The sequence below is a fragment of the Apteryx rowi genome, unplaced genomic scaffold (genome assembly GCF_003343035.1).
Source record: "Apteryx rowi isolate R43461 unplaced genomic scaffold, aptRow1 scaffold_12, whole genome shotgun sequence".
Classification (NCBI taxonomy): Eukaryota; Metazoa; Chordata; class Aves; order Apterygiformes; family Apterygidae; genus Apteryx; species Apteryx rowi.
This window is the reverse complement of record NW_020447419.1, coordinates 1,331,784-1,344,168: the sequence shown is the minus strand read 5'-3', so window position 1 is coordinate 1,344,168 and position 12,385 is coordinate 1,331,784. Positions and strand designations below refer to the sequence as shown.

Here is a 12,385-nt window from a genome sequence, read left to right as displayed (position 1 = left end):
TGGAGAGGCCTGATCCCGGATGAGACCTCGAGGCATGGCTGTAACATGAACAGTCATTTGATCGGCTCTCAGCAGCTGAGACATCCCCGATTTGTGGTTAGCTCCCTTCTCCGCAAGGAGCTTTTCTCTCATGCCCCGCTGCTCGTAAGCCAAGGGATTTATGTTCTCTGCTAGTGAAAAGCCTCAGCCCTCTGGGTCTGAAAAGAACCGCATAGAAATACCACCCAACTTGAGGCGTTTCCAGATCCCTTTTCCTTTTTGTTGCCATAATAAATCTTGCTTGTTTCTTTTCTGTCCGAGGACAAATAGAGGAAAGTCTCCCAAGAGCCGAAGCCTTCCTGGGGTCTTCAAAGCAAATCATTTTCTTCACAGAGGTAAGTGAAATATTGCCAGCTTCTTCGCAAGTGTTGTAAATAAGCCAGATATATATCCAAAAATGCGGCTTCAGGGAGTAGCGTGCCCTGCCTGTTTTGCCCAGCCCTTCTCGTGCTCTGTGGTCCTGTTACATTTTTATATCACCGATAACTTCGTGATGGGCGATCCTTCAGGAGGGACTCCCAGGTGGAGACATTGCGCCAGGTCTGTTTGCTCGCAGGGAGCAGGAGCCTTTCCTAGGCTCAGTGGTTACAGTCCCGGCTGGCCTTTTTCCCTCCTCGTCGTAATTATCATGTAAATATGAGTCCTCTAAGCTCCAAGATTGCCAGGTAAGAAGGAGGTAAGTGTCTGCCCCATCCTGGATCAATATCCTTGTGCCGTGAAGGTTGGCCAAAGCCCAGGAGGAATATGCCCATGTGGGAAAAATGACCCGTCTCACAGAATATGATATGAAAGCAAGTCACTGGAGAAAGGCTGTGCTGAGGTGTCCGAGGGGAACGAGATTTTGCACCAAGCTGGGTGCACCGCGTGTGTAGTTGGCTAAGCCCTGGCTTTCTGCCCGCTCCAGCAGTGCACTGCATCTGGCCAGCGCAGGCCTGAAGGTCTGAGTGTCTCTTCCTTCGTCTTCCTCACACATGCAGGACATAGCGACTGTGTTCTGCTGCCAAAACAGCAGGCCCGTGACTTGGTTATTGCTTACAGAATTGCTGTGATTTTAATGACGTATAAAGACCTGGCCAAATGGGCACCAAGGCTAGCACGGAGAAAGGATTCAGGATTCACTTCGTTCACACGAGGTCTAGTCCTGCAGCTTAACCTCCTCCTAGCATCCAGCAGTGCTCTGGGCACAGGCAGAGGCTTCTAGCTGGAGAAAAGGAGGAAAACAAGGAAACATCTTAGTATCCCAACCTCCTTCAGGTGCCATGCATCTTCTTGGCAACTTGGCCTTGAGTTTAGCAAGATGTAACTAAGTGGTGTCCCTCTCCATCTGTGTCTAGGCCAGACTGCACCAAACCTCAGATAGTGTCCAAATGTATGCAGCTAGGGCTGGCATTTTTCCTCAAATTCCTCTAGACCGGTGTGGGAAGGTGACGCAGGCTGAGTGTTTTCCCAGGACAGTCTAAGGATCTTATTCTCTGCAGAGAAGGTGGAGAACTGGACCCTCCAAGCAAGAGATGCTGTAATTGTTTTAGTACTTGGAGACCCTCCAAAAGACATAACTCAGTGTCTGAGCTCAGTGGATAGCATCCCATGGGCAGAGTTGCGTAGGTGAGATGATAATAATCTATAAACACTTTTATAGGTCTTATATCTAACTATATAGATTGATATAAGTAGACTTTTTTTATGCTACAGAATCTGGAACGGAGGCAGCAGCTCCAGCGAAGGCGCAGTGGTGGGAGCCTGGCGTAACCTGGTGGTGAGTCAGACTCTGGCTTCACGGCAGAGAGTTATCATTAAGGGAAGATTAAAAGCCACATCATTAGGGAAAAGACAAAATTGATTAYGATTTTTAAAATGCGCCAGTCAGAAAGCTGATCGTCCCAGAGCTGTGGTGCAAGAGCTGAAAATACAGTCACAGAGAAAATGAATGAGAATTAGTTTTCTGTTTAAGAAATACATGTAATTAATTAGAAGGCAGCTATGAGTTTTATGACAAGCCTTTCTTAGCTGCCGGAAAAGAAGATGATTAGGTGTTCTCATAATGGAATTAGCAAAGATTTTTCTGCCGGAAAGTTATTAGTGGGGAAGATGTAAACACCATTTTAGAGTGAGACAGGCTCAGAGAGGGAACAAGTTGTCAGTTTATACAAGTGCAACAGGAAAACCGACAGGAGCCTCATTTAGACTTTTTCCCCACAACTAGAATTGTTTTCCCCCAAAAAATTTTTCAGAGAGAGATGCATTTTTCAATGGAAAAAAAAATATCTGCCTGGCACTGTTGTGACTCACCCCAGTGAAACGCAAGAAGCCGGCCAGGCGGGGAGTGCTGCTGCGTATCCGGACCTCTGCAGGGCGATAAGGACAGGGAGCGGGCTGGTGCCAACGGCGGCGGCGGATAAGCACCCGGAGGGGTTCAAGAGCACTTAAGGCAGCCAGGCAGCGCCTGTGCACAGCTCTCCTTTGCGCCTGGGCGAGCTTGCGCGGCGCCGGCTCGCCTCCCGGGGTGCAGACGTGCTCCAGGAGCTGCTGCTGAGCCGGGTTGCAGGAACGACCGTGGGGTTGAAGCAGGCAGCCCGCCGGCATGGCACATTGCTGAGCTGGGCAAAACACCTGCGAGGCCCCTTCCCGGCGGCAGCTCAGCTTCTCCCAGCAGCAGCGGCTGGGACAGACGGGGTACAAACCGGGAGCATGACTCGCAAAGCTCCCGGTGCCACTTGTTTTGGTCGCTGGTTTGAAGTCCTCGTGCATGAAGTGGCTCTGACAGGTACAGAGCCGGGTAGTAGCTGCTTTACTTTTGTTCGGCTCTTTTGCATCCCTCTCAGTGCACAAAATAAACCGAATTTGCCCTGGCTCCTGGTGTCATCACTGTTCTGTGCTTTTCTGCGGGTATCTCTCTGACAGTGGTTCAAAGTTTTTTGACTGAAAGGGGTTCAGAGAAGGTGTCTGCTGGGCTTTGCCATGAAGGGAAAGAGCRACATGATCTAGCCCTCGATTTTTGTTCCTGACTGTCGTGATACATCAGCTTTGGGCAAACATCAGCACATTGCGATCATCTGACTGGGCAGGGCCATACCTGATCCTTCCCCCTGCATGTCTGTACTTACATGTATCTGCTTTTCTGAGGGACCTGGAGGCCCCTTGCGCATGGTCTGCATTGAGGAGCAAGCCTTGCTCTTAGAGGACAGAGATTCAGGGGCAGGAGTAATAGTGCCTGCCAGAATATTAGAGGAGCCATTGGCTTTCATCGGATGCTAGTTCCCGTGGTTTGGGAAGATTCGTGTTCATGTTGACAAGTCACGTATTGATCCTAATATATGGATGTGTACCCCACAGCCAGCCTGGGCTGGTCTGAAGTGTCAGCGTGGAGAGCTGGGAAAGCCACCGCAGAAGTGTGGAGCTGAGTGTCTTTCAGAGTGCTCAAAGTAAAGACATAGTTGCCTCATGGGCCAGGTTTGCTGTTGGGATATCAAGGGCCTAAATTCCTTGGACAAGGAGCACTTTGGGGGGGTACACCTGGAAACAAGCTCTCCTATTAAATGTGTGTTTTCCTTTTTGGAGGAGAATAGCTGACTCACTCCAAGAGGGAGCCTAGAAATAAAGCAACAAGCAAGTGCTCTGGACAACTGGGGGACAGGTCCTCAAGCTGAATAACAAGCCAAATTAGCAAGCCTTAATTACTTTGCCAGTAGGGATCATTTCCTATTTYACTTATCCCTTCAAGAGTGCAATTTAATGAACAATCCTGCTGATGTAGGAAGACAGCCGGAGATACCATGAGCTTTATGATCTCTAGTCTGGAAGTGTTTCACCCCTGGTTAACGCTGGGGTTGAGGTAAGAGTCAGGCTGTGGGAATTCAATGTTTCAAGACCTCCGTTTGGTATTGGGCCCAAACCAGCTCAGTTTGGTGTTGGTGATTCGGGTTTCACAGTCCTGCAGTGTTTGGATGAGGCCTGATGTCTACGAAACATGTTATAGCATGATAGTATTTTTAGGGCAGAAATTTATCTCCTGGCCAGAAGTGAGTTTAGGGTTTAGTTTGTTGATACTGTTTGGAAAAGGAAAGCTTTGGGAGCCCAGTTTACCCCTGAATTTTGCAAAGCCACCAAGTTAGGCGGAGAGGCAGAGTCAACAGGCGTCTGTGGCTCCGTGCTGCGGGAGATGCAGCTCCAGAAGCAAGTAGGTGTTGAGGGCTGTCAATATCTTATGTTCTCCTTTTCTGCATTAAGGTTATGGTTTGGAAGTCCAGTTTATTGCTGCATGGATACAGGGCCATCAGAATGACAGAGAGAATAGCTGCTACTTGGTGAACAGAAATAGGTCTAGAGTAGGAGAGCAAGGGTGGCAGAATCCAGCGTGCTGAAGGCTGGAGGAGTTTAGAAATGAGCTAGTGTCATTTGGAGCCAATATCTGTCTTACAGTTTCTTTTACTGTAGGCATTTGATCTTCACTGTAGCCAGAGGGCAATCAGTTAAATGTCATCTTTACATTCCCTGTGAGAGTAACTGGTGCTATAGGGACCTCAGAGCTTTGGAGAGGGCAGGTGATGGAAGTCTGTGCCTTGCATTTGCTTTTTCTGTATGCACTCCTGCTCTGAGCAGAAGTACAGTTAAAATTAGGGACTATAGAAACTGGAGAAACTGAACACTTGCTGGATTCTGCAAAATCCAGAGCATCACGAGAACATGGTGGTCTTTGATGCTTATATTATGCTTTCTCTTGGTGTAGAGATGCATCCCCTGGTATAATTAAGGCTAACCTTTCTCTTACGTTTTCTTGGAGCATATGGAGGCATGCTTTAGGTATAACTAGGGTTAGGATCAAGACTGGGTTGTCTGAGGTGGAGGAGCCCATTCTTACTCTGGGCTGTAGATCCACTAGCTAAGAAAAAAATACATGATTTCTCTTTTCTTGAGAGCTGCGGTTCAACCAAGGTCACTTTTTGAACTCTGCAGATTCAGTTCTTCTTGGTCCTATTGGGAGGAACACACAGGGAAGAGTGGGAAAACCTGAAAAATTAGATAGCAGCAGGGAGGTCACACAGTCCTCACGCTGAGATGACCAGGTGATCAGAATGGAGAGTCGTTTTTCCCTGGCATAAACCTGTGATGGGGGGATTTTGCAGGATGCTTTGGGCTCTTTGCTGAGCTGCTCTGCAGCAGGTGGCCCAAATGAAAGTACTAAAAACACTCCCCCACTAACCTCGACACAGGCTTTGATTCAGCAAACCACTTCCAGGTGGCCTTCCTCTTCAGCCCCAGCGTAAGTTCCACTGATTTACCATATCCCTTAAAATTAGCAGGGGCTTAAAAGCCTTGCTAATTAGCATGGATTCACAAGTGTTGTGCAAAACGCAAAGTGAAGCGGCAGCATTCAGGTGAATCACGGCTCTGCTGGCTTCGGCCGCAGATAAGCATTACTCCAGTGATTGCTGGCGCAAAGTGGCAAAGCCCCGACTCATATCGGGGGAGGATCTTCACCGAATTCCTGAAATATCAGTGCTGTTCCCTCTTAGGGTCCTGCTTGCTTGTGAAGGCTCTGGTTGTGCTTTCCCTCCTCGTGCTGGGTAACAGGAGGGGGTTTGCTGCACAGCTGGACCTCTGTAAGTATAGATTTTTGGTTCCCATGGTGTTTGACTCCCGTTCTCATGCTAGCTTGCAGCATCTTCATCCAATCTGCTCTGCTTCTGGAGATGCATGAGCTGCCAAGCTCACCCCCAGTTTGGGGGTGCTTTGAAAGCTATCTCTGATTAATAAGAGCAGTGACCGTGCAAAGGAAGGGAGTCAGCTCTGAGGCTCCAAAGTGCTCTGCGGGACAAGCTCTCTAGCGGCTGTATTCAGGTTTTTGGAGACCCTGTGCTAGCGTAAGCCGACAGCAGAGAGCCAACATCTGCCTGAGCTCTGGCTGCGTGCAGGGATGCCGTAATCGCCGGCTCGGTAGTACGGAGCACCGCGCAGCCGCCAGCCTCCYGGGTGAGCACAGCTCCACGGTTGCTCTAGAGGGAGCAATTTGCTGTTCAAATCCGGAAAGTCGGCATTTTCAAGGGGACGCCGACTCCTATTCCTTAACCCTTTGCACCGAGAGGACTTGAATTTTTAGTTTTATTTTTTCCCCTTTTTTTTTTTTTTTTTAAATGTAGATCAGCAGGCAGCAAAGGTGAGAGGCGTAAATTAATGCCCTCACCGAGGGGAAAAAGACAGCTATACTCTGCCCTTACTAGTTCTTTTTTTTCCCCTTTTTTTTTTTTTTTTGGAAGGAGCAACATGGCGCCTGGCGGTTGGGCGCAAGCAGGGGCCGAGCCGGGGCTGGGCTGCAGCGGCGGGGCGTGCGGCCGCCCGGGGCCGCAGGCCAGGCCTGCCTCGGGGACACCGGCGCTCCCCGGCTATGGGCGGGCAGCGCGGCGCTGGAGGGTGGCTCTTGCTTTTCCCCGTGTCCCTTCCGGGCCCCGCGGCGCTCCCTGGGCGGCCGGGCGGCCGGCGCGCCCGAGCTAGCAGAGGGCCCCGGAGCTGCGAGCAGGGTGGCGCTGGGAGCTGCGGGCGCTGTGAGCATCGCCGGCGCRGAGGYGGYGGGTCCCCGCTGCGGGGACGTGCCCGGGATGGGCCCTGGGAGCGGCAGCGGCCCAGAGGAGCTGCTGGCGGGGGGATCCGGCGGCGGTGGGGTGGCTCGGCTGCTCGGAGAAGACCTCCCCAAGCACCTGGAGGCCTTTCCTTCCCCAGCAGGCTTTGGCAGCGCGAGCTAGGGCCGATATTCCCTGCTGTAAATATTTTAATCCGGAGCTGGCTAACCTGCTTCCTAGTTCTGCATCTGCTCCTGCAGCGCAGGACGTACCCCTTTATTGCCCGATATTGTATATTTTTGTGTCACTCGCGACACTTTCTGTTGGTTATACCCTATGATCCAACCCGTCYGCTGCGCGCGTGTGAGCGAGAGGGTGCTGTGGGTGACTGTAAAACGTGGCGGAGAATATTTCCGGCAGATTTTTCAGATCATGGAGTGCTGCTGTCACGGAAAACGCCTGCTTGATTGCCAAGATAARTAGGATATAGAGAGGCTTCTGGTACAGGGTATTATCTTACTAAAGAGATGTACCGGGAACTGCTGGCTGTGAGCTTGATGGACCCCTGCCCAGAKGGACCATGGTTTTTGTGTGTGTTGTTTTGGGGTTTTTTTTGGGGGGGGGGATTAAATTCATAAACAAGTGGAGGAGTACTGTGCACTCTGCGCATGAAAGCAACTTTCACGCGCATGGGAAGCTTGGGAGCGGGCAGTCGCTCTGGACYGKACCCCGTGCAAGCCCTGGSATCCAGCAGGGCGAGGGCTCGCTTCCGTGCGTCCACCCTGCCAGGGCACCCCGCTGGCCAGGMGGCGCTCTTCCSATCGCCTTAYGCCAGCAACCTGTTCCCGCCGGAGCTTTGGGCATCCAGGAACGTGCGGGAGAGCGTAGCCGTGCCCGAGCTGCCTCTGTCGTTTTGGAGGTGGTCGACAAGCGGGAGAGCACGTGGGGCAGCAAGGAATGAAGAAGCATCAGAGGTTCCTGAAGCTGCAGGGGTGGAATTGGTGTGATCAGGAGAAATTGCTGCTAGTGTTAAAACATGGAAGAGCTCAAAACTCTCTTTTTCACTCTACTGTTAGTTTAGGGGGTTCTTTTGTTTTGTTTTTCCTCCCCTCTCTGCCAGGTCCCATAAAGTTACAGGCATACCAGCTGTGATGGTGATTTTTTTTCAGACTCCCCCCCCCCCCCAAAGCAAAAAAAACTAGGAGCAAGGAGAGGAAGCATTTAAAATCCTAGAAAGCTTTTCCTTCTCCAAGCTCTCTCAAGCTTTTCCTGCTCTGCTTCTGCCCGCAGCTCATCGCTGCAGGCAAGATGCTGGGAAGGCAAAGTTCACTTTTGCGCACTGCGCAGCGTGTGCAAAGTCTTCCCATAACTCCGTTCCAAAGTCACGCGTTAGCAGCGGGTCTGCCCAGCAGGAGGGACCTGGGCGTGTGGTTAGTGTGATGAACCAGGCGGGCTTCCTCCTCGCAGGTGCCGGGTCCCTCAAGCATGGCCACGCAGCTGTTTGAAGGGAAAGGACATGCCGCGGTGTATCAGAAATACAGGTTTGCTCCCGGCGAAGAACTGCAGCAAATCATCCTCTCCTACCTGAAGGAAAAGGTAAGCGGTGCTGCTAGACTTTGGGGAGACACGAGGTTTCCATCCCTGCTGGGGATGTTGGCTTGGGCAGTGCCACGGTGAGAAATAATTAAGCAGGACACCATGGTAATGATTTGTGTGGTGGAAACTGTGTGTAGTGGAAACTGTGTATACTGTAACTAGAGTGTTCCTGTGCGCACGGAGGGGAAGGAGAGGGGCAGAAGTTGACACCACGTAGGGATTTGCTGGCTGGCTGCTGAGATGCTTCTGCTCCTCCTGTCAGAGGACAAACCCCATCGAACTGGTAGTGGACGTGGGCTGTGGGTCGGGACAAGGCACTCGCTTCCTGGCGGAGCATTTCAAGAAGGTGGTGGGAGCGGACATCAGCGAAGCTCAGATCCAGGAGGCCAGAGATGCGTCCTCCCGTCCGAACTTGTCTTACCTGTAAGTGTCGTGCGCGGGAAACTTGGGTCCTCRCGCAAAGGCAGTGTTTTGCGAGTGGGGCTGGTGTCGGCTGGTGCTCTGCTGCTAGGACAAGGGAAATCCCTTYGGAGCAGGGCCCCCTTCATACAAATCTCATGGAGAGAGCGTCCCACCTCTGTGCAGGGAAGGTGATGGCGGAACAGGCGTTATCCAAGACTAACAGTAGCCATGGTCTTACATCCCCGGTGGAGAGTTGTGTCAAACTCCAGAAAATACCCACTGGCTTTAAGTCATACTTACTAATTCCAGTATTAAATGATGCTTCCCCCCCCTCCCCCCCAGCGTGTGCCCTGCAGAGGAGCTGCCATTTGAGGACGGCTCRGTGGACCTCCTTACTTCGTTTACAGCCGTCCACTGGTTTGATATTGAGAAGTTCATGAAAGAAGTAAACCGTGTTGTTAAGCCACGTGGTTGCGTGGCTATCAGCACCTACACCGTGGACATGAGTCTGCACTATGGAAACTGCTCCGAAAAGCTGACGCAAATCTTCAAAGAGGTGAGGCAGTGAAACCTARACCTCAGATCTGGGCGGGGAGGAACATGCAGCAACTACGTAGCTGTAGACAGGCGAAGCAGTGGGCTCAGGGATGCGAGGAGAGGCTCAAGAACAGCAGTTGCTTGCATCCATCTGCTCCTCACCTTGATCCTGCTCCTAACTGAGGACAGGGCTGCCACCACTGCATGCCCYTTGGCTTTGGTTTCACTGGAAGATAGTGAACAGTCTGGAGTGTATCTTCAGGGAGACTTTTCCTGTAGCCCTGATCACTGTGAAAATAATGTGAAATAGAAGCTGTTTTAAGAGTTGCTTTTTGTGATGTTTTTTGACCAAGAATGTTTTAGCAACTCATTAGAAAGACTTTCTGTTATGAGTAACAGTGTAGGGAGGAGGACAGGAGCCTATAAAATAGTATCCTAAAATCTTGATGCTGCACAAAACTGTGGTGAACTTTAAATACAGGGGATATTAAAAAAAAAAAAAGTTTGTGTGTGTACCTCAGATGCATTAGGGCCAAGAAAGCCTGAGTTAAGAAGTGGAGGCTGAGAGCTTTAAGTGGTTTTGTTTTTAATCTCCTCTCTTTCCAGACCAGGGACCTGATTTTTAAGTACTCACATAGTAGAGTAAAGCACGTCTTGGAAGACTACAAAGAGATATTTGAGGCGTTGCCATTTCAAGACAAGAAGAGGTGAGAAGGAAGTTCTAGGTGTAGCACCATGAATGGAGAGGAGGAGGAGGAGGAGGAGGAGGAGGGAAGAGGCAAGGATGAGAACACCTTAGCAAAGGGGGATGGGAATGGTAGGGGTGACCAGACCATCTGTTAGATGGTACCTGAGACACAGCTTCTCCAGCAGTTTATCAATTATAGCTCCTGACCCACCAAATACCGTAATCAGCAAAGGTCCAAGAGATGGAAACATCTGATCGTCATGTGTTTTATTCACCAGCACCTCAGTTTGCAGTCATCCTTGTTCCACTGCCTTTTAGATCTAATTTGCCGATGCTCCTTTCTTCCCCTGCTTCCTTTCTAGAATCACTGATATCTTCGATAAAATTCCCATGACAGTTGCTGGTGTGGTTGGTTACTTTGAGTCTGTCTCTCCGTTTCAAGCCTACATGAAGAATGAACCCRAAGCTGCAAAAACCCTCCTCCAAGAAACTGAAAAGAGGTAAAAACTGCTTAGGAAAATAAGCAGGACATGGAAGAGCCCCTCTTATACACTGAATGRAGAGAGGCCACGGTGAGCCCTTCAAAGCTAGAAGTGACCATTAGAGCAATGCATTCGCTCCTTCCCCTCGGTTCTGGATGGAGATTTGGCAGAGACTTTAAACATCAGATCCTCAGCTGCTCACAGCACTGTTAACTTCAGTTTACATCAGTTGAGTTAGTCCATGTAGCGGTATGGCATTCTTGCGGTGGTACATCCATCTCAATTTCATATCACAGGTCTCTTAATTTTCTCAGCCTCACTCTTGATTAGCAGAAGAAAAAAAATATACTTGATTGCATCCATAACTGATGTGTAGTGCTATTTTGGCCCATAGCAAGGGCCTTCTACAAAGCGTGCAAGGGAAGGGCAGCCATCCCCGGGGCACATTAATTTGCTTACGGAGCAGAACAACYCTTGTGCATTGGCTCTTAGATGCAACGCTGCCTCCTGCATCTGGGATCAAACCCTTGGTGCTTTGGAGGAGCTTTGGGTGGAGCAGGTCTACCTCTGACTGCGGATGTCGCCCCACATCTTGTGGGAGCAGGATCTGGCTGGACACAGTGAGACCCGTCCTCTGCTTCTTGTTTCAGGTTCCTGGAYGCGATGGGAGTTTCCTCTCGGGAAACCCCGTTGGAGTTCTGGGTAAGGCACGTCTGCATCCTAGGGTGCAAGGGACCATGAAAGGAAAMCCCTTCGGCTGGCTGAAGGAGAGGAAAAAATGTGGGTCTTCTCCTCATACCCTCATTGTAACCACTCATATTCTTTGGGAAAGATTGACGGTGACTTTTTTTGTGTGTGTGTGATAAAACTCGTCTTCTGTGGAAAGTAGACATGGGTTTAATGTCTACTCATAGTCCATAGCAGCCTTTCTGTGGTGCCTGCTCAAAGAGACAGCCTCGTCCTGCCCAGCGCTGCTGCTGGAAGCAATCAGTTTGACTGCAGCCATCAGACTGCACTGGGGAGGAGCATCACAGCCACAGCTGAGAAACTCGCTGATGTTCTTGCACAATAAAAAATTATTGAAAAACAAAGCTGTGTTTGGTTCCTTTTTAACAGAGGCTGGGAAGCACCTTCTGGGCTTAGAATAACCACGCTTCATGTCCATCGTTCACCCCAGGACCTCAGKGCCCTTTTGCTTCACAAAGTAGGCAAGCATTAGCATGCATCTCTGCAGAAAGTGAGGGAAAACCTTGTTTCAGCCCTGCTTTGGCCAATATCCAGAAGAATTAAGCTTCCCTCTTGCCCCAGCGTGCTGGGCCCCTGCCCCGGGTACAAACGCTGTAGTGGTGACGTCTGCTTCAGTGCAGACCTCACCCTTACTCCTGTAGTTTGGTTGACAAGATAGTTTTGGGGTGAATATTGTGGCTATATGGGTCTCGGTGCTACCACTGATGCTAAAAGCAGGTGCTTACCAGCAAGCTGCATAAAAGTGCRATGGTCGTGTGAGCATCAGCTGTAACTTTGCCGGGAAAGGAAGGTGTCTGTGTTGGACTGGGAGCCTTTCTTGTGAGGGTGTATTGGCGTCACGCTGGTAAGGTACAGGACAGCAACAGGGCTACCCAGCGTGCTCCTGGAGGAAGGGGCAATCCCRAGGGAAGGGATGCCTGGGAGCCGGGTTAGCTGGCCGGTGGTGAGACCTGGGTTGACGCATGTGTTTGCACACTTGGTGAACCAGAAGCGTGCGCCGGTCCACGCACCACATTATCTTCCACCTGCACTGCAAGCTCGAGATAATGGCCATGTTTCAGCRAGGGGCAAACAGAGGTGGACAAAGTGCTTCAAAGCCAGGAACAGATCAGCGCAGGTCATCTCCTGTTTGCTTTCTGGAGACTTGCAGTTGAGGCCCAGCCTCTGCAGGTACGTTTCCCTTTCCTGTAATTCCTGCCCCAGAGGAGAAGGCTGCCATGGGGAGGGCTGCCCGGAGCTGTGTTATCGCCCTCTTAGAGCCGATTAACTCACGGTATTATTGAAGAAACCAGAATTGGTGCCTCCACCCCTCACTCTCGACCCATGTTTCTGGGAGGGAT

At 50.7% G+C, this 12,385-nt stretch overlaps 1 protein-coding gene across 2 annotated transcripts; it reads left to right on the top strand.

The window, feature by feature from the left end:
• Window positions 1-6,379: 6,379 nt before the first annotated feature.
• Window positions 6,380-11,383, top strand: LOC112977208 (putative methyltransferase DDB_G0268948). Of its 2 annotated transcripts, XM_026089274.1 has the most exons (7): window positions 6,380-6,578; window positions 8,061-8,189; window positions 8,452-8,612; window positions 8,934-9,147; window positions 9,735-9,835; window positions 10,179-10,316; window positions 10,949-11,383. In XM_026089274.1, exons 2-7 carry the CDS (start codon window positions 8,079-8,081, stop codon window positions 11,037-11,039), a joined length of 816 nt encoding a protein of 271 aa, XP_025945059.1. In that variant the 5' UTR covers window positions 6,380-6,578; window positions 8,061-8,078; the 3' UTR covers window positions 11,040-11,383. The 2 variants fall into 2 exon arrangements, with proteins under 2 accessions (XP_025945059.1, XP_025945050.1); XM_026089265.1 differs by lacking the exon at window positions 6,380-6,578 and having other exon boundaries at window positions 7,809-8,189.
• The last annotated feature ends 1,002 nt before the right edge of the window (window positions 11,384-12,385 follow it).